General features: G+C 40.8%; 1 protein-coding gene across 1 annotated transcript in view; it reads left to right on the top strand.

The window, feature by feature from the left end:
* Window positions 1-20,988, top strand: part of LOC133553997 (plexin-A1-like) — a 648,088-nt gene that overhangs the window by 487,001 nt on the left and 140,099 nt on the right. The window contains exons 17-19 of the mRNA XM_061902321.1: window positions 11,508-11,659; window positions 14,215-14,335; window positions 20,180-20,316. Coding sequence (XP_061758305.1) covers window positions 11,508-11,659; window positions 14,215-14,335; window positions 20,180-20,316 — 410 coding nt within the window. The remainder of the gene's footprint in view (window positions 1-11,507; window positions 11,660-14,214; window positions 14,336-20,179; window positions 20,317-20,988) is intronic.

Here is a 20,988-nt window from a genome sequence, read left to right on the forward strand (position 1 = left end):
TGACAGATATAAATAAGAACTTTACACTACTTTTATATTAGAAATGGCAACAGCGGACGATAAATGTCCCATAAGAAGAAGAACCTTATAGACTACGACGTCGACATGGATTACAAAGGCAGACGAGCTCAATTTTTCAGGATTTATGCAGATCCCAAATACAGATCAGTAAATTACACTAACATCCAATTTGATATTGATATTATTATTAATTTCGTCTTCTGATAGATCAAAAATGAACACCAAAGGGAGCATTTTAAAACTGCCAGACTCAAATCCACCTGTTTGACTGGTGAACAATATCACATCATTTATTCAGAAAGTATGAATAAGGACAAATGATGATAGAATACTATTAATCTCAACACATAAGTGTAAAAAAAAAAAAAACCCTGTAAAGATTGGTCCATTTTCAAAAAATCTTTATTTTTAAGTTATCATGTCATGATTGTGGCAGTCAAGCCCACTTGGCAATAGATTGAGTTTAAATGAGTTCGACACTCCCGATCCGAACAGTAAGATTCCCTGTGAAAGCAGACATTGTACAGTTAGTGTAGTTTTATTATGTTGGGATTTTATTTGTTATTTTATGCATGATGCACATTAGTGTCGTTGAAGGGAAAGTGAAGTGAAGTGAATTATATTTATATAGCGCTTTTTCTCTAGTGACTCAAAGCGCTTTACATAGTGAAACCCAATATCTTAAGTTACATTCAAACCAGTGTGGGTGGCACTGGGAGCAGGTGGGTAAAGTGTCTTGCCCAAGGACACAACGGCAGTGACTAGGATGGCGGATGCGGGAATCGAACCTGCAACCCTCAAGTTGCTGGCACGGCCGCTCTACCAACCGAGCTAAACCACCGTGAACATTGTGATGTGTATATCTGTATGCTGAAAATAAGCAAAACACATGAGCATTACATATTATGAGTGTCCCTGGCACAGTATTATATTACATATAGACTTAGAGCATGTATATAAAACAGTGATGGAGGCTTTTGGATGTTTTTTTAGAGTGATTTATAGGCGAAGTAGAGCTACTCCCGTTAGCTCCATTGTTAGCTGACTTTTGCTAAAGTTTATTTACGACTTAGAATGCTTAAAAAACCAACATGTGTGTGGATTGTAAATGATAGGCAAAGTCAATCAATCAGTCAATCAATGTTTACTTATATAGCCCTAAATCACTAGTGTCTCAAAGGGCTGCACAAACCACCACGACATCCTCGGTAGGCCCACATAAGGGCAAGGAAAACTCACACCCAGTGGGACATCGGTGACAATGATGACTATGAGAACCTTGGAGAGGAGGAAAGCAATGGATGTCGAGCGGGTCTAACATGATACTGTGAAAGTTCAATCCACAATGGATCCAACATAGTCGCGAGAGTCCAGTCCAAAGCGGATCCAACACAGCAGCGAGAGTCCCGTTCACAGCGGAGCCAGCAGGAAACCATCCCAAGCGGAGGCGGATCAGCATCGCAGAGATGTCCCCAGCCGATACACAGGCAAGCAGTACATGGCCACCGGATCGGACATTGAAGAAAAAGAAAAGAAACGGCAGATCAACTGGTCTAAAAAGGGAGTCTATTTAAAGGCTAGAGTATACAAATGAGTTTTAAGGTGAGACTTAAATGCTTCTACTGAGGTGGCATCTCGAACTGTTACCGGGAGGGCATTCCAGAGTACTGGAGCCCGAACGGAAAACGCTCTATAGCCCGCAGACTTTTTTTGGGCTTTGGGAATCACTAACAAGCCGGAGTCCTTTGAAGGCAGATTTCTTGCCGGGACATATGGTACAATACAATCGGCAAGATAGGATGGAGCTAGACCGTGTAGTATTTTATACGTAAGTAGTAAAACCTTAAAGTCACATCTTAAGTGCACAGGAAGCCAGTGCAGGTGAGCCAGTATAGGTATATATGTATGTATATATGTATATAAAGGTATATACAGTATAGGTATATATGTATGTATATATGTATATAAAGGTATATACAGTATAGGTATATATGTATGTATATATGTATATAAAGGTATATACAGTATAGGTATATATGTATGTATATATGTATATAAAGGTATATACAGTACAGGCGTAATGTGATCAAACTTTCTTGTTCTTGTCAAAAGTCTAGCAGCCGCATTTTGTACCAACTGTAATCTTTTAATGCTAGACATGGGGAGACCCGAAAATAATACGTTACAGTAATCGAGGCGAGATGTAACAAACGCATGGATAATGATCTCAGCGTCTTTAGTGGCCAGAATGGAGCGAATTTTAGCGATATTACGGAGATGAAAGAAGGCCGTTTTAGTAACGCTTTTAATGTGTGCCTCAAAGGAGAGAGTTGGGTCGAATATAATACCCAGATTCTTTACCGTGTCGCCTTGTTTAATTGTTTGGTTGTCAAATGTTAGAGTTGTATTATTAAATAGAGTTCGGTGTCTAGCAGGACCGATAATCAGCATTTCCGTTTTTTTGGCGTTGAGTTGTAAAAAGTTAGCGGACATCAAGCATTTGAAAGCACAATAAAGACTAACTCAAAAATATCACTATTGCAGTAGCATTGACCAGTCCAATGAGAACACAATGTTGAGTATCGTGGCCCCTGATTGGCTCAGCTTCAGGCGGCATGACTGTGTTGGTTTACATAAGATGACTCTGTGGGTGTTATTCAATATCCAGAGGGCTGTCATAATGTTAACAACCATGTTAAAAAGGTGATAAACCGGTGTTTTTTATTCTCTTGCTAGAAAAATGGTTGATTTTTAGGGATGCACCGATTAATCGGTAACCTATTCGGCCAAATATGGCAAAGAAAGCCACATTCGGCCTTTGGTGGAATGAGTTAAAAACAAGGCCGAATAGTGGCGTGTGACGCAGAGACTTAATTTTTTGACGCAATCAACCAACGTGCAGTGTTGAATTTAAATCGTTAGTTTCCTTCTTTTTATTCTGAAGCTGAAGTACTGTTATTGACGAATCTGTTCTGGCCTGGGATATGTTGTGTACCTGTATAAGTGTATGAGGTTACAAGCACACACTTATTGAGATTTACTTGAGCCTTCTGTTTACATTATTAGCCTGTTGTGTAGGCTACCTGTATAAGTGTATGAGGTTACAAGCACACACTTAATTGAGATTTACTTGAGCCTTCTGTTTACATTATTAGCATATCTACTGTGGCGAAGCAGACTTTTGCCAAAAGGACAATAATTCATTTGTTGTGGGTTTATCCACTTTAATGCACTTTATTTTTTTTTTTGGAATGCATGTTTTGTTTGAAGGCCTAATATAAATGAAAAACTGTGCTTTTTTGGAAAAGGAAAGGCTACTGGAATATTAAAAAATGTCAATATTCAATAAAAATTTACTTTATTTGAAAAACATGCCCTGCGATGAGGTGGCGACTTGTCCAGGGTGTACCCTGCCTTCCGCCCGATTGTAGCTGAGATAGGCGCCAGCGCCCCCCGTGATCCCGAAGGGGAATAAGCGGTAGAAAATGGATGGATGTCTAAAAATGTATTGTAGGCTATTTATGCAATATAAAGAAGTTGTGAAAAACTGCATTTATTATTCGGTATTTGGTATTCGGCCAAGCGCTCAAATTTTATTCGGCTTCGGCCACAAATTTTCATTTCGGTGCATCCCTATTGATTTTATAATTGTTTCCTACTTAGCAGAAATTCACGGCCCGCAACCATTTAACAGTGATAAACAAGAATTTAATGTATATATGGAAGATCGCAGTCAATAAAAACTACATACAAAAATAGTTAAAAGGAAAGTGTCATTAGGCGCCACATCTTCATCTCGACATCATCTTCATTTGAAAGTCGTCCAGTTACCTGCAGAGATCCAAGGCTGACTTTACCACTTTGATAGGGTCTTGCGTCAGCCCTCTTTGGCGAAGCCCCCGAGGTCACGCAACGTCTTCTCTTTGGTTGTCCTTCACAGAGAATTAGAGCTGCTCTATTTTAATGTGTTGCTATTACCACAAGTACATGTCAGGTCCTTGACGTTGCCCTTGGCATACCAAAGTGTACGGGACTTTATTACACGGGGTTACATCAAACTGCACTGTGATCTTTATTTGATTTGGACCATTTCTTTGGCTTTTCATATGATTTAAGCCTCATAATAAATGTTCCTGGATTTTATAACACATAAACGTATAATTCTCTGCCGAAGTCAGACTTTCTGCATCTTCTCAAGCTCTTAATATGCAAATGTGTATTTAGTTGTTTTTTTAATTAAGCAAAACTAGTTGTCACCAATAAATATGCTTTCTAATAAAACAGTGAGTTTGAATTTTAATGTTGTAAATATGTTATGCTTAACAAAAGAGAACAATGTGCATCACAATTACCCTTGCACGATTCAACTTGTCCGAAAAGGAAAAAGATTTAAAGCTTACTTTACAGAACCCAGTTAAACAAAATGTATATATTTATTTTTGTATTTGTAGCTGAGATAGGCACCAGCGACCCCAAAGGGAATAAGCGGTAGAAAATAGATGGATGGATTTATATTAAAAATATAATTAATATATATTTTTTTTAACAATTCTATGTTTCATCCAAACACAAAAGTGCTAAAAAAATAAATATATATATTTTAAATCCTAATATTATAAATGTGCGTCATTTATGCGCGTTTGCATAAAATGTGATATATTGATATTTCTAAAAATATAAATGCACATGGTCAATGCAAATGTATTAGAAAGAGCAACATCATATTTCTTTAGCACTTTTTTTTGGGTGAGAGAATTAAAACTAAATATATTAAAACTAATTATTATATACATTCAGTGCATTACCAAACAATATATTATTTAGTTCATAAATACAGTATACATATGTACAGTACATCCAGAAAGTATTCACAACTTCACTTTTTCCACATTTTATGTTACAGCCTTAATTCCATAATGTAATATATTTTTTGTCCTGAAAATTCTACACACAATACCCCATAATGACGATGTTAAGTTAAAGTTAAAGTACCAATGATTGTCACACACACACACACTAGGTGTGGTGAAATTTGTCCTCTGCATTTGACCCATCACCCTTGACCACCCCCTGGGAAGTGAGGGGAGCAGTGAGCAGCAGCGGTCCCGCGCCCGGGAATCATTCTTGGTGATTTAACCCCCAATTCCAACCCTTGATGCTGAGTGCCAAGCAGGGAGGTAATGGGTCCCATTTTTATAGTCTTTGGTATGACTCGGCCGGGGTTTGAACTCCCAACCTACCCATCTCAGGGCGGACACTCTAACCACTAGGCCACTGAGTAAGTGTGATTTTTTTTCCTTTTTTTTAATTTGTAAATTTAATAAAACCAAAAAAAATACAAAATCAAAAAATTCTACCCACAATACCCCATAATGACAGTGTTTTTTTTTCTTTTTTTTAATTTGCAAATTTAATAAAACAAAAAAAATAATTTAAAAAAGTCACATGTTCATAAGTATTTACTGCAGGGGTGTCCAAAGTGCAGCCCAGGGGCCATTTGGGGCACGCAGCTAATCATTTACCGGCCCGCCACACATTCTGCAAAAATTGATAGTATTGCAAAAATAAAGTAAAAACATTTAAAAAAGTCGAATGAGGTGAAATCTAATGAAGAAAAAGTGGCAATGTTGACACAAAGCTGCCATGCAGGCAGGTTTATTTTTCCCTTTTGTCTTTCTTTTCTTTTTTTTCCATTGCTCAAAAAAAAGGACAAAAAAATCTGTTAGAATGAATTATTACTTAAAAATTATCACTTTAAAATGTTTTATGTGGAAAAAATATTGCACATGTTGTGTGGTTGCCATATAAAAACATCAACGTTTTGACAAAAGAGCATAAAACAAACAAAATGATAGTTCAAACTTAAAATCGACAGATATATCGGAAGTTGATCTTGAAATTTAAGTGTTAAAAGTAAAAAAAAATAATAATAAAAATGCATCACTTTATGAGTGGGGAACCTTTCGGATGTCAAATATATTTAGTATCAATCAATCAATCAATGTTTATTTATATAGCCCCAAATCACAAATGTCTCAAAGGACTGCACAAATCATTACGACTACAACATCCTCGGAAGAACCCACAAAAGGGCAAGGAAAACTCACACCCAGTGGGCAGGGAGAATTCACATTCAGTGGGACGCCAGCGACAATGCTGACTATGAGAAACCTTGGAGAGGACCTCAGATGTGGGCAACCCCCCCCCTCTAGGGGACCGAAAGCAATGGATGTCGAGCGGGTCTAACATGATACTGTGAAAGTTCAATCCATAGTGGCTCCAAGACAGCAGTGAGAGTCCCGTCCACAGGAAACCATCTCAAGCGGATCAGCAGCGTAGGATTTTATTTAACTTTTCACTGTGATTACTCCATCCATCCATCCATTTTCTACCGCTTATTCCCTTTTAGGGTCGCGGGGGGCGCTAGCGCCTATTTCAGCTACAATTGGGTGGAAGGCGGGGTACACTCTGGACAAGTCGCCACCTCATTTTTTTGCTCAAAAATATTAAATAAAATCAATGGTGTCCTGCATTATTGATCTTTGAGGGCTTTAATTGCTAAATAAAGGAACTTTCCTGAAGGAATCAATAAAGTACTATCCATCTATCTAAATACTGCATATTTCAGTTTTACTATAAAAAAAACAAAGTTGTCTTTGACAGAAAAGGCATAAAACCTTATTTGTTTTACTTTATATCAACCTCAAGTTGATATAGAGATTTACTGTAAGTATTAAATAAAACAAAAAATAATTGACCCATGTTTAATATTTTAGTGACTGAGACCCTCTATGCTCCCCAGGAGCCCTAAGGATAAAAAAAAATCCATATATTTTTGAAAATAAAAAATATCAAAATGGCCTCCGCATGCTTAAATTTTTCCGTGTGGAAAAAGTTTGGACACCCCTGATTTACAGCCTTTGCTCACTACTTTGTTGTGAGCAATTACAGCCTCAGGTCTTTAAATACGACACCACAAGCCTGGCACACCTATGTTTGGGCAGTTTCGCCCATTCCTCTTTGCAGCACCTCTGAAGCTCCATCAGGTTGGATGAGAAGTGTTGCTTTTCATCCAGGATGTCTCTGTACATTGCTGCATTCACATTAGTCTAGTCAGGGAGGTGACTAGACTAATGTGAATTTAGCCAAAATAAAACAAAACAAATTAAACTTTTCATATTGTCATTATGGGGTGTTTTGTTCAGAATTTTGAGGACAAAAATGAATTCATTTCATTTTGGAATAAGGCTGTAAGATAACAGGCCCTGTGATGAGGTGGCGACTTGTCCAGGGTGTACCCCGCCTTCCGCCCGATTGTAGCTGAGATAGGCGCCAGCGCCCCCCGTGACCCTGAAAGGGAATAAGCGGTAGAAAATGGATGGATGGATGGATGTAAGATAACAAATTGTGGGAAAAAATGAAGCACCGTGAATAATATCCAGATGTACTCTGTAAAAAAAAAATAATTCTGTAAATAAACGGTCATCTACTGGCAGCTACGGCTGCCAAACGAAACCATAAAATTAAAGTAAAACATTGTAAACATAATAATGATCAAAAACCTAGTATTTAAAGAAATTTTTATGAAACGTTTTGCGGAAAAATATCTTAATTTTACAGATTTTTACTATATTATTAAGATCAACCACCTTTGATAAAGTGACGATGCAAACAGTTCTGCAGAAAAATACTTTTATTATTACAGAGTTTTTTAAAATTATTACGATCAACAACCTTTAATGAAGTGACAATGCTGGCAGTTCCACTGAAAAATACCATTATTTTACAGATTTTTTCTGAATTGTTAACCAACCAATTTAACGAGAAAAATGTTAAATTGTTAGTTTGAGCATAAACTTTTATACAACAGGCTACTTATATTTTTCAACTTGAATATAAAAACACATATAAATATAAAAAAAATAAGACTTTAGAATTACATATAAAACTGTTTAATTGTTAGTATGGACATAGACTTTTATATAACAAGCTACATATTTAATGGAAGTTAATTACTGTAATTTTACATGAATTTGAGAAAACAGAAAATATGTATAATTAATTTTGTGTGTTTCTGTAAAAAAAAATAGAAATATACCGTACTTAGTTTGTCATTACTGGCATATTACTTAAAATAACAGGCGGTTTGTTTATTTGCAGATAATGCCTTCAATTCTACAGTTTTATAACCTATTTAAAAAAAATAGCAAAATTACAGTAGAAATTTAAATTAACCATAAAAATAGGATTGTTTTTTTTACAGTGTATATACAGTGGGGCAAGAAAGTATTTAGTCAGCCAGCGATTGTGCAAGTTCTCCCACTTCAAATGATGACAGAGGTCTGTAATTTTCATCATAGGTACACTTCAACTGTGAGAGACAGAATGTCCAAAAAAAATCCAGGAATTCACATTGTAGGAATTTTAAAGAATTTATTTGTAAATTATGGAAGGAAGATCTCTGGCTCTCACAGACCTGTAACTTCTTCTTTAAGAAGCTTTTCTGTCCTCCACTCGTTACCTGTGTTAATGGAACCTGTTTGAACTCGTTATCTGTATAAAAGACCCCTGTCCACAGCCTCAAACGGTCAGACTCCAAACTCTAATATGGCCAAGACCAAAGAGCTGTCGAAAGACACCAGGAAAAGAATTGTAGACCTGCACCAGACTGGGAAGAGTGAATCTACAATAGGCAAGCAGCTTGGTGTGAAAAAATCAAATGTGGGAGCAATTATAAGAAAATGACATACAAGACCACTCATAATCTCCCTCGATTTGGGGCTCCATGCAAGATCTCATCCCGTGGGGTCAAAATGATCATGAGCAAAAATCCCAGAATGAGCTGCAGAGAGCTGGGACCAAAGTAACAAAGGTTACCATCAGTAACACACTACGCCGACAGGGAATCAATCCTGCAGTGCCAGACGTGTCCCCTGCTTAAGCCAGTGCATGTCAAGGCCCGTCTGAAGTTTGCCAGAGAGCACATGGGAGAATGTCATGTGGTCAGATGAAACCAAAATAGAACTTTTTGGTATAAACTCAACTTGTCCTGTTTGGAGGAAGAAGAATACTGAGTTGCATCCCAAGAACACCACACCTACTGTGAAGCATGGGGGTGGGAACATCAAGCTTTGGGGCTGTTTTTCTGCTAAGGAGACAGGACGATTGATCCGTGTTAAGGAAAGAATGAATGGGGCCATGTATCGTGAGATTTTGAGCCAAAACCTCCTTCTAACAGTGAGAGCTTTGAATGGTTGACCAAATACTTATTTTCCACCATAATTTACAAATAAATTATTTAAAATTCCTACAATGTGAATTCCTGGATTTTTTTTTTCACATTCTGTGTCTCACAGTTGAAGTTTTATCTTCCACCATAATTTACAAATAAATTCTTCAAAATTCCTACAATGTGAATTCCTGGATTTTTTTTACCTATGATGAAAATTACAGACCTCTGTCATCATTTGAAGTGGGAGAACTTGCACAATCGCTGGCTGACTAAATACTTTTTTGCCCCACTGTATAGGACAGGGGTCGGGAACCTTTTTGGCTGAGAGAGCCAAGAATCAAAATATTTTAAAATGTATTTCCGTAAGAGCCATATAATATTTTTTTTCAACACCGAACACAACTAAACGTGTGCATTTTTAAGTTAGACCAACATTTCTAGAGTATAATAGCTCTCTTAATATTTGTAATAACATTGTTATTCTGAAGTTAACTGTGGAGGGGGCGTGGCCTGCAGGCCTGCAGCGAAGCAGGGTGTGCCAGGACCGACCTCGAAATCAGCGACAGGTGCGTAAAAGGCCCACCTGGGCCTCGTTATCTAATCACCTGTCGCTCTATTATAAGCAGCAGCCAGGAGGAGAGACGGGGGCTGGGGGTGGAGCCAGAGTGCGAGCGAGAAGTGAAGTGAATTATATTTTATATAGCGCTTTTCTCTAGTGACTCAAAGCGCTTTACATAGTGAAACCCAATATCTAAGTTACATTCAAACCAGTGTGGGTGGCACTGGGAGCAGGTGGGTAAAGTGTCTTGCTCAAGGACACAACGGCAGTGACTAGGGTGGCGTAAGCGGGAATCGAACCTGCAACCCTCAAGTTGCTGGCACGGCCGCTCTACCAACCGAGCTATACCGCCCCGAGAACAAAAGAGAAAAAGACAATTGCTGGAAAGCAACGGAGAGACTTATTGAAAAATAAAAAATATTGCAACCCTGAAACAGGCTCTCACGTCGGTGCAAACCCTAAACTAATCAATAATAAATAAATCACTTCTTACCCTTAATGCAACTTCTTGAACAAGTGCGGTAGAAAAAAGGATGGATGGATTAAAATGCATGAGAATGTTTTATATTTTGAACGTTATTTTTGACACTGTGCTTACCAGCAGAAAATGGATGGATGATACTTTTTCGTCACTTATTGTTTGTCTTTGGTACACTAATGTGTTTTAGGCCATTGGTTCTTTGTTTTATTTTTGCAAAAATGTATACAGTATATCTATTTTTATATTGCTATTTTTATCTTTGGTATGAAAATTATTAAGTAACAACATCTATTAGTATTTTTTGGTTCTTTGTTGTTGCTATTTTTGTATTATGACAATTTATTATTGGATCATGTTGTACTGCATTTTAATCGTTTGTTCTGTGGTTGTGTGATGTTTTTTGCCTGGACCCCAGGAAGAATAGTCTCCACTGCGGTGTAGACTAATGGGGATCCTTAATAAACTAAACTAAACTAAACTAAACTAAATAAACTAAACTAAACCAGCGGAATTATTCATTACTTATCGTGTAAAGCAATGTTAGCTAAGATTTACCTGAGAGCCAGGTGCAGTCATCAGTAGAGCCACATCTGGCTCTAGAGCCATAGGTTCCCTACCCCTGTTCTAGGACATTGTTATGCTACTATCATGTTTGTAGCAACAACAGTGGTATCTTGCATTCCATTTTAAAGAGACTAGTTGTAATACCATTATTCTAAAGGTGACCCCCCCCCAATGTGGCCCCTTAACATTCGCCTGTATCGCCTATTGACAGAGCCCTTATTGATGGAAACTTCCACATTGTATTGCTCTCTCACCCCTTTACCTTTTCTCCATGTTTTTCAATGAGTGCCTTAAAGCCTTCATAACGTCTATACCAAAACAAGCATGGCCGCCTTGTGCTGTGGGCCTTGCTGAGCGCCACAGTCGTACAAGGCGGTGGACACATTACGCATAATTACCTTGTGATGCTTGTTAGGGATGACACGCTCGTGTGTGTGTGTGTGTGTGTGTGTGTGTGTGTGTGTGTGTGTGTGTGTGTGTGTGGGTGTGATGGTGGCAACAAGCATCCATCCGACACCTTATTTGTTTTGTCACACCACACCTGTCCCCGTTACGCATCGTAATTCGCCTCGATAAATCACACCGCTGTTTTGTTTTTTGTTTTCCCGGGCGATGCCTGCCGCCCGACTATTTTCCTCTCTCCGCCGCAGTTGTTTCCGGACACGGGACCTCGCCAAGGAGGCACCAGGATGACCATCGTCGGAGAGAACCTGGGTCTGCACTTCAGGGACATCCAGTCGGGCGTCAGGTTAGGCAAGGTGCCCTGCGTCCCCATCGAGGAGGAGTACCTGAGCGCTGAGAGGTGAGGTTGCACCACGTGTCAGGTTCAAACACCGAAACCATCTATTACACAAGACAAGAAGACGGAATCAAGCGGAGACAGAGTTGGGTTTTACTCATGAGGAGAGACGTATTGGGCTGTACACTCAGTTACAGTTTCCCCCTACGCTCTAAGGCAGGGGTCGGGAACCTTTTTGGCTGAGAGAGCCATACAAGCCAAATATTTTTAAAAGTATTTCCGTAAGAGCCATATAATTATTTTTTTTAACAATGAATACAACTATATGCATGCATTTTTAAGAAACACCAACATTTTTAGTGTAGAATAAATCTCTTATTCTTTTTAATAACATTATTATTCTGAGGCTATCCATCCATTTCTACCGCTTATTCCCTTTCGGGATCGCGGGGGGCGCTGGCGCCTATCTCAGCTACAATCAGGCGGAAGGCAGGGTACACCCTGGACAAGTCGCCACCTCATCGCAAGGCCAACACAGATAGACAGACAACATTCACACTCACATTCACACACTAGGGACCATTTAGTGTTGCCAATCAACCTATCCCCAGGTGCATGTCTTTGGAAGTGGGAGGAAGCCGGAGTATCAATCAATCAATGTTTACTTATATAGCCCTAAATCACTAGTGTCTCAAAGGGCTGCACAAACCACCACGACATTCTCGGTAGGCCCACATAAGGGCAAGGAAAACTCACACCCAGTGGGACGTCGGTGACAATGATGACTATGAGAACCTTGGAGAGGAGGAAAGCAATGGATGTCGAGCGGGTCTAACATGATACTGTGAAAGTTCAATCCACAATGGATCCAACACAGTCGCGAGAGTCCAGTCCAAAGCGGATCCAAGACACAGCAGCGAGAGTCCCGTTCACAGCGGAGCCAGCAGGAAACCATCCCAAGCGGAGGCGGATCAGCATCGCAGAGATGTCCCCAGCCGATACACAGGCAAGCAGTACATGGCCACCGGATCGGACCGGACCCCCTCCACAAGGGAGAGTGGGACATAGGAGAAAAAGAAAAGAAACGGCAGATCAACTGGTCTAAAAAGGGAGTCTATTTAAAGGCTAGAGTATACAAATGAGTTTTAAGGTGAGACTTAAATGCTTCTACTGAGGTGGCATCTCGAACTGTTACCGGGAGGGCATTCCAGAGTACTGGAGCCCGAACGGAAAACGCTCTATAGCCCGCAGACTTTTTTTGGGCTTTGGGAATCACTAACAAGCCGGAGTCCTTTGAACGCAGATTTCTTGCCGGGACATATGGTACAATACAATCGGCAAGATAGGATGGAGCTAGACCGTGTAGTATTTTATACGTAAGTAGTAAAACCGTACCCGGAGGGAACCCACGCATTCACGGGGAGAACATGCAAACTCCACACAGAAAGATCCCGAGCCTGGATTTGAACCCAGGACTGCAGGAACTTCGTATTGTGAGGCAGACGCACTAACCCCTCTGCCACCGTGAAGCCTATTCTGAGGCTAATCAAAAATAAATAAAATACTTCTTTCCATTAATGAGACTTCTTGAACAGGTGCGGTAGAAACCGGATGGATGAAAATGCATGAGAATGTTTTATGTTTTGAACGTTGTTTTTGACACTGTGATTACCAGCGGAATTATTCATTACTTATCGCGGTAAGCAATGATTTAAGGTCCAAGCTATTGAATATGCTAAAAAGAACAGTAAGCAGCTATGTTTTATTAATTTACCATAGCTGTGTGTGTCAAATATGAGTCATTAAATGACTCCCGCCTCCTGGTGGTAGAGGGCGCTAGTGATCCTTCTTGCGACTACCCGGCTGCAGAAGAAGTGACAACAAGCAGCAAGAGTGAGCAGCGATCGTTTATTTTTTCCTCTCGCTTGCACTTTTAACATGGAGGATTACATATCTAAAATAAAACAGTTTTCTAAACTGGACTTTCAATCGAAGCAGATCTCCATCGAGACAGAGAGACTTTTAAAACTGAAGAAAGATAAGGAAGACTTCTATAAAGAAGTTATTGATGCTTTTGATCAGAAGGAACTGCGCATTAACATCATTTATAAGTAAAGGTAAGACCATAATAAAGTTTTTTTAATTTTTTTTCATTAAATGTGCTTTTCATTAAGGTATCCATACACTCAAATCTATAAGCGCAGGCCTAAATTTACCGCATGCCTTTGGTAAACGCCGGAGTGAGAAGAGGTTTTAAATTAATTAGCGCCCAGGCGGCAATTCAAGGAATTACGGTACTCAGAATGGAAATGTGCTGACACTCGTGATCTCGCCCTGTCTCTGTCCTGTCCGCGCCGAGGTACTCGATGTCCGTCCTCGGTTGTCAGCAGGCAGGGTCTGGAAACAAACTGCTGACACGAGACAACTCGCAAAGCAAGATTTCCCGTTGTGTGCCTTTGCACAGAGATAAAAGTACAACTTCGGCACAATTGATAATAACTATTGCAACGGCCTTTAAGCATAAGAGTTGTGCGCTAACTTACACATAATTATTGTAACAAAATGTAGTATGTTGACGAAAGACACCCCAATGATGTGGACATTTGCTCTTTTTGCAGGATAGTGTGTCAGCTCAATGACGCGACAGGATACAGGGTCCAAGAGGCTCAGGTGGAGGTGTGTGTGAGGGACTGTGTCAACGACTACAGAGCTCTGTCCCCCAGGCCCTTCACGTTTGTGGTAAGACAACACACCGTAAGACATTAATGGACTTGTTGCAATAAAACTGCACAAGCAAGGTCCATACCGGCATGCTTGGGGGAGTTTGGTGTGGAAACACTTGAGAGTCATGACCTTTAAACTTTGACATTTAATTCTAAATACCATTGGAATTTAGCTGCAGGCTGTTTTTCTTTCTTTTTTCTTCTCTTTGTCTCCAAATGCTAGTGTTAACCGACCAAAAACACTGCAAAAATTCAATATTATCTACAGCTGATTGTCACACACACACTTGGTGTGGTGAAATTATCCCTGATCACCGCGCCCGGGAATCATTTTGTGATTAAACCCCCAATTCCAACCCTTGATGCTGAGTGTCAAGCAGGGAGGTAATGGGTACCATTTTTATAGTCTTACTTATGGCTGTTAGCGAAGAAAAATCTATAAATTAGTCGCACCGTTTTAGAAGCTGCAGGGTCAAAGCGTAGGAAAAAAGTAGTCCGGAATTTACGGTATTTCTTGCATTCTATTGTATTGTCTGTGTTACAATAATTCCATCCATCCATCCATCATCTTCCACTTATCCGAGGTCGGGTCGCGGGGGCAGCAGCCTAAGCAGGGAAGCCCAGACTTCCCTCTCCCCAGCCACTTCGTCTAACTCTTCCCGGGGGATCCCAAGGCGTTCCCAGGCCAGCCGGGAGACATAGTCTTCCCAACGTGTCCTGGGTCTTCCCCGTGGCCTCCTACCAGCTGGACGTGCCCTAAACACCTCGCTAGGGAGGCGTTCGGGTGGCATCCTGACCAGATGCCCGAACCACCTCATCTGGCTCCTCTCGATGTGGAGGAGCAGCGGCTTTACTTTGAGTTCCTCCCGGATGGCAGAGCTTCTCACCCTATCTCTAAGGGAGAGACCTGGAAACTCATTTGGGCCGCTTGTACCCGTGATCTTATCCTTTCGGTCATGACCCAAAGCTCATGACCATAGGTGAGGATGGGAACGTAGATCGACCGGTAAATTGAGAGCTTTGCCTTCCGGCTCAGCTCTTTCTTCACCACAACGGATCGATAAAAGGTCCGCATTACTGAAGACGCCGCACCGATCCGCTTGTCGATCTCACGATCCAATCTTCCCCCACTCGTGAACAAGACTCCTAGGTATTCTAATTCTTATCTAAAATTTTGTTTTTCTTTTCAAAAGGCAAAATGTATTTTAAGGCAGCCAAGCACAGAATAAATGGATTTCAATTCATTTAAATAGGCGACGTTGTTTCGCCGTATGAGTTTTTCGAGGTACGAGCTGTGTCACGGAACCAATTAAACTCACATCCCCAGGCACCAATGCAGTATTTATTTTTTATATATTGTATACACTCTTCCGAACATTGAGGTATGCAACTATGATTTCAGTAGCGAGGCAAAATGAGCATGCTTTAAATGGGGAGAGAATAGCACCATGTTGTGGACAAACAATAACATTTCAGTTAGAAATTTCAATGTAAATAACTGCATTAGTTTGATATGATAAATGTTGCATAAAAATGGCATTTTAAATGTTTTTTACTGCGTACCTTTGCCATGTTAGTGTCATTTAAAGAGCAGATATGGTAACTCACATCCACCGATGGTATGGTATCACTTGGTCCCTCGTGATTCCTTTCACACAATTGCAACATGCCTGAAAAGAAGTAAGAAGAAGCAGAGCTTCTTCAGCCCTGCCTCTACTCCATGTCCATTAATAATAATAATAAGTTCACATCATTTTTGGAAAAAGTTGGTTAGTTTTTGTACGGTTTCCTTTTCCTAAACTTGTACCGTATTTTTCGGACTATAAGTCGCAGTTTGGCCAGGTTTGCGACATATACCCCGGAGCGACTTATGTGTGAAATTATTAGCACATTACCGTAAAATATAAAATAATATTAGTTATCTCATTTGCGGAATAGGCGGAAGAAAATGTCAGCAATCGTCACACACATGTCAACCATTAACAATTCGGCGGGGGAGGGTCGTGGAATGCTAACTGCTATATGCTACTGCCGTAGCTATTAAAGGCCTACTGAAAGCCACTACTAGCGACCACGCAGTCTGATAGTTTATATATCAATGATGAAATATTAACATTGCAACACATGCCAATACCGCCGGTTAAGTTTACTAAATTGCAATTTTAAATTTCGCGCGTAAGTATCATGCTAAAACGTCGCGGTATGATGACGCGTGCCCGTGACGTCACGCATTGTAGAGGACATTTTGTTCCAGCAACGTTCCCAGCTATAAGTCGTCTGTTTTCATCGCTTAATTCCACAGTATTCTGAACCTCTGTGTTGCTGAATCTTTTGCAATTTGTTCAATTAATAATGGAGACGTCAAAGAAGAAAGATGTAGGTGGGAAGCGGTGTATTGCGGCCGCCTTTAGCAACACAAACACAGCCGGTGTTTCATTGTTTACATTCCCGAAAGATGACGGTGAAGCTTTACTACAGAACAGAGCGGTCAAGCGAACATGGTTCCCTACCACATGTCAACCGGCAGGTTTTGGTGAGAAAATGGTGGTAATAAGTCGGCTCTTACCATAGACATGAGCGGAGTGTGAAGTGAAGTGAATTATATTTATATAGCGCTTTTCTCTAGTGACTCAAAGCACTTTACATCGTGAAACCCAATATCTAAGTTACATTTAAACCTGTGTGGGTGGCACTGGGAGCAGGTGGGTAAAGTGTCTTGCCCAAGGACACAACGGCAGTGACTAGGGTGGCAGAAGCGGGGATCGAACCTGCAACCCTCAAGTTGCTGACACGGCCGCTCTACCAACCGAGCTTTACCGCCCCGAGCTTGCGTCGTTCCTCCTGCACCTGTCAAAGAGGCAGTTGTGGACTCTCTTGCCTCCTCCCACCGGCCGCCCCCGACCGTCGGATGCTTCCACCGTGGAGGAGGGATAAAATAAAAAAATCTCAGCCCATCCCGACTAGCTGCCTTTGCCTCGTCGAGAAACGTGGTTTCCCTCGGAGACACTGGCGGTCACCACACCCGTGGCCACACCCCTTCGACTTTCAGGTTGTACAGGTACGACCATATAATCTCACTAAAACACTAGTAACACAATAAGCAGATACGCGATTTTCCAGAATTATCCTAGTAAATTTATCTAAAAACATCTGAATCGCTCTGTCGTCTATTTTTTTTTAAATTAATATCTATCAATCAATCTATCAATGTTTACTTATATAGCCCCAAATCACTAGTGTCTCAAAGGGCTGCACAAACCACTACGACATCCTCGGTAGGCACACATAAGGGCAAGGAAAACTCACACCCAGTGGGACGTCGGTGACAATGATGACTATGAGAACATGATACTGTGAAAGATCAATCCATAATGGATCCAACACAGTCGCGAGAGTCCAGTCCAAAGCGGATCCAACACAGCAGCGAGAGTCCCGTTCACAGCGGAGCCAGCAGGAAACCATCCCAAGCGGAGGCTGATCAGTAGCGCAGAGATGTCCCCAGCCGATACACAGGCGAGCAGTACATGGCCACCGGATCGGACCGGACTCCCTCCACAAAGGAGAGTGGGACATAGAAGAAAAAGAAAAGAAACGGCAGATCAACTGGTCTAAAAAGGGAGTCTATTATTATTATTTATTTTTTCTAGTCCTTCACTCTCACTTTCCTCATCCACCAATCTTTCACCCTTGCTCAAATTAATGGGGAAATCGTCGCTTTCTCGGTCCGAATCGCTCTCGCTGCTGGTGGCCACGGTTGTAAACAATGTGAGGAGCTCCACAACCCGTGATGTCACGCGCACATCGTCTGCTACTTCCGCTACAGGCAAGGCTTTTTTATTAGCGAACTTTATGGTCGATGTTCTCTACTAAATCCTTTCAGCAAAAATATGGCAATATCGCGAAATAATCAAGTATGACACATAGAATGGACCTGCTATCCCCGTTTAAATAAGAACATCTCATTTCAGTAGGCCTTAAAAATGGATGATTTCATCATTGGGGGTAACTTATAAAAACTGAGAAGGGCTGAACAAAAATGTCAGCGAAAAGGAAAACATGTACTGCAGATTACAAGCTGGACGTAGTGAAATATGCAGCAGAAAAGGAAAAGAGGAAGCGGCGCATACCTTTGGAGTTGGCAGAGTTGTTTAGAAGCGACATCAAGGAAGAAGATTTCATGGGATTTATGGATTAGGAGTGAGAGATAGTTTGGTAAAGGTATAGCATGTTCTATATGTTATAGTTATTTGAATGACTCTTACCATAATATGTTATGTTAACATAGCAGTTGGTTATTTATGCCTCATATAACCTACACTTATTCAGCCTGTTATTTGTTTTAAATTGCCTTTCAAATGTCCAACGATGAAATGCTCCATTTTAATATCTACGGCAGTAGCATATAGCAGTTAGCATTCCGTGACCCACAATGCACTTCTGCCATGACCCTCCCCAGCCGAATTCTTATTGGTTGACAAGTGTGTGACGATTGCTGACAGTTTCTTCGTCTTGTCCTCGAATTAAATAAGTAATATTATTTCATATTTTACGGTAATGTGTTAATAATTTCACACATAAGTCGATCCTGAGTAGAAGTCGCACCCCCGGAAAAAACTGCAACTTATAGTCCGAAAAATACGGTACTTACTATGGTATATTATTTATTTATTATTCATGCATTCACTTTTTTGTTACAGGAACACAAGCAAAGGGGATACAATTGCCATGATCTGAAAAGGGGTAGGATTAAATAAGATCAGCTTCTTCCTACTCCTTTTCGGACGTGCTGTAATGAAACAACTAGAAATGTGTGATGCATTACATTGTGTCGTATGCATGTTTCACATAAACTGACACTGAACTGAACTACTGTATTTCCTTGAATTGCCGCCGGGGGGCTAATTAATTTAAAACCTCTTCTCACTCTCGCGCTTACCAAAGGCATGCGGTAAATTTAGGCCTGCGCTTATAAATTTGAGTGTGATGTAAGGATACCATCATGAAAAGCAGATTTAATAAAAAAAACACGTTATTATGGTCTTACCTTTACTTATAAATGAAGTCCATGCGCAGCTCCTTCTGATCAAAAGCACCGATAACTTGTTTATAGAAGTCTTCCTTATCTTTCTTCAGTTTTAAAAGTCTCTGTCTCGATGGAGATCTTCCTTTATTACCTCCTGCTTCCATTGAAAGTCCAGTTTAGAAAACTGTTTTATTTTAGATATGTAATCCTCCATGTTAAAAGTGCAAGCGAGAGGAAAAAATAAACTCTTGCTGCTTGTTGTCACTTCTTCTGCAGCCGAGTAGTCGCAAGAAGGATCACTAGCGCCCTCTACCACCAGGAGGCGGGAGTCATTTAATGACTCATATTTGACACACGCAGCTACGGTATATTAATAAAACATAGCTGCTTACTGTTCTTTTTAGCATATTCAATAGCTTGGACCTTAAATCCTACTGAATAGCTCTTAATATTATTTCCTTTATGCGATTTCAAATGATTGAAATCAGCCTCCTCCATTTTGAAAATGATGACAGGTGAAGTGTCACTCGTGACGTGACGAGTTTGACCCGGTGGAAATTCTAGGCATGCGCTAATAAAAATAATATTTTGCAAAACTAGTTTGACTCGGCGTTAATCCTGAGTCGGCGGTAATGCTAAGCATGCGCTAATTATTTTGCGGAACGAGTTTGACCCGGCAGTAATTCTAGGCAGGTGCATACTATATACCCGGCGGCCATTCAAGGAAATACGGTATATCCATTCAACACAGACAAAAATGTCTTTGGAACTGATTTCCAAATCAGAATGGAACAAGGACCTCCTAACGTGATACCAATTGTCTCCTGTCTTCTCCAGACGCCGTTCTTCACTCGCATCCAGCCTTCCCAGGGACCTATTTCGGGGGGCACCAGAGTGACCATCGAGGGGAGCTACCTCAACGCGGGCAGCTCCGTTTCTGTCAGCATCGGGCTGCAACCCTGCCTCTTTAAAAAGTAGGTTCAAGAAGCCCGCACGTAACCGTGGAAATGACATGCGAGCAAATAATGGTATGTGAGAGTGGCGATGTCCCCGCCGTGAAAGATGAGGTGTGCTTCTAAAACCATGTCGCCAGTTGGCAGGTGTGTAAATGTTACTCGCAGGCACACCGCATCACTCAGCCTACAGCTTTATTTTTTCCCTTAATCTCAGGCAGCCGAGGAAAAAAAAGCATTCTCAGCTATCACAACAGTTGCATGCATGTCAAACGTAGCGGCCCCCCTCCCGGCTGCTAATCTGTGTTGAAGCCACTACTGTTACTGCCAGCTTTGATGTTGCTGCAGTCGCTTCTGCACGGCGGTAAATCCGGCTGATTCCACTGCAAGCGCAACCCCGTCTTTATCTGTCAGACCTCCACTGTTTGGAGCATCTTATCAAGGTTGCTGGCTTTTAAAAAAGGGGTTGCTATGGTGACAAGTGTATGGCAAGGTGGAAATTGTGGTTTTTCTTTAGCCTGGCTTGTCAATAGGAGAGTAGGTTTGAATGCATACATGCCCACGTCTGATACTTACAGCACCTAGCTTAGTGGAACTGCACTCAATAGAACATGCTACTGAGCATTCTTCGCCCCCAGCGTCCTTCACACATTAATGTTATATTATTATAACACTGTATAGAACATTTTCAAT

The sequence above is a fragment of the Nerophis ophidion genome, linkage group LG06 (assembly GCF_033978795.1).
Source record: "Nerophis ophidion isolate RoL-2023_Sa linkage group LG06, RoL_Noph_v1.0, whole genome shotgun sequence".
NCBI classification, from domain to species: domain Eukaryota; kingdom Metazoa; phylum Chordata; class Actinopteri; order Syngnathiformes; family Syngnathidae; genus Nerophis; species Nerophis ophidion.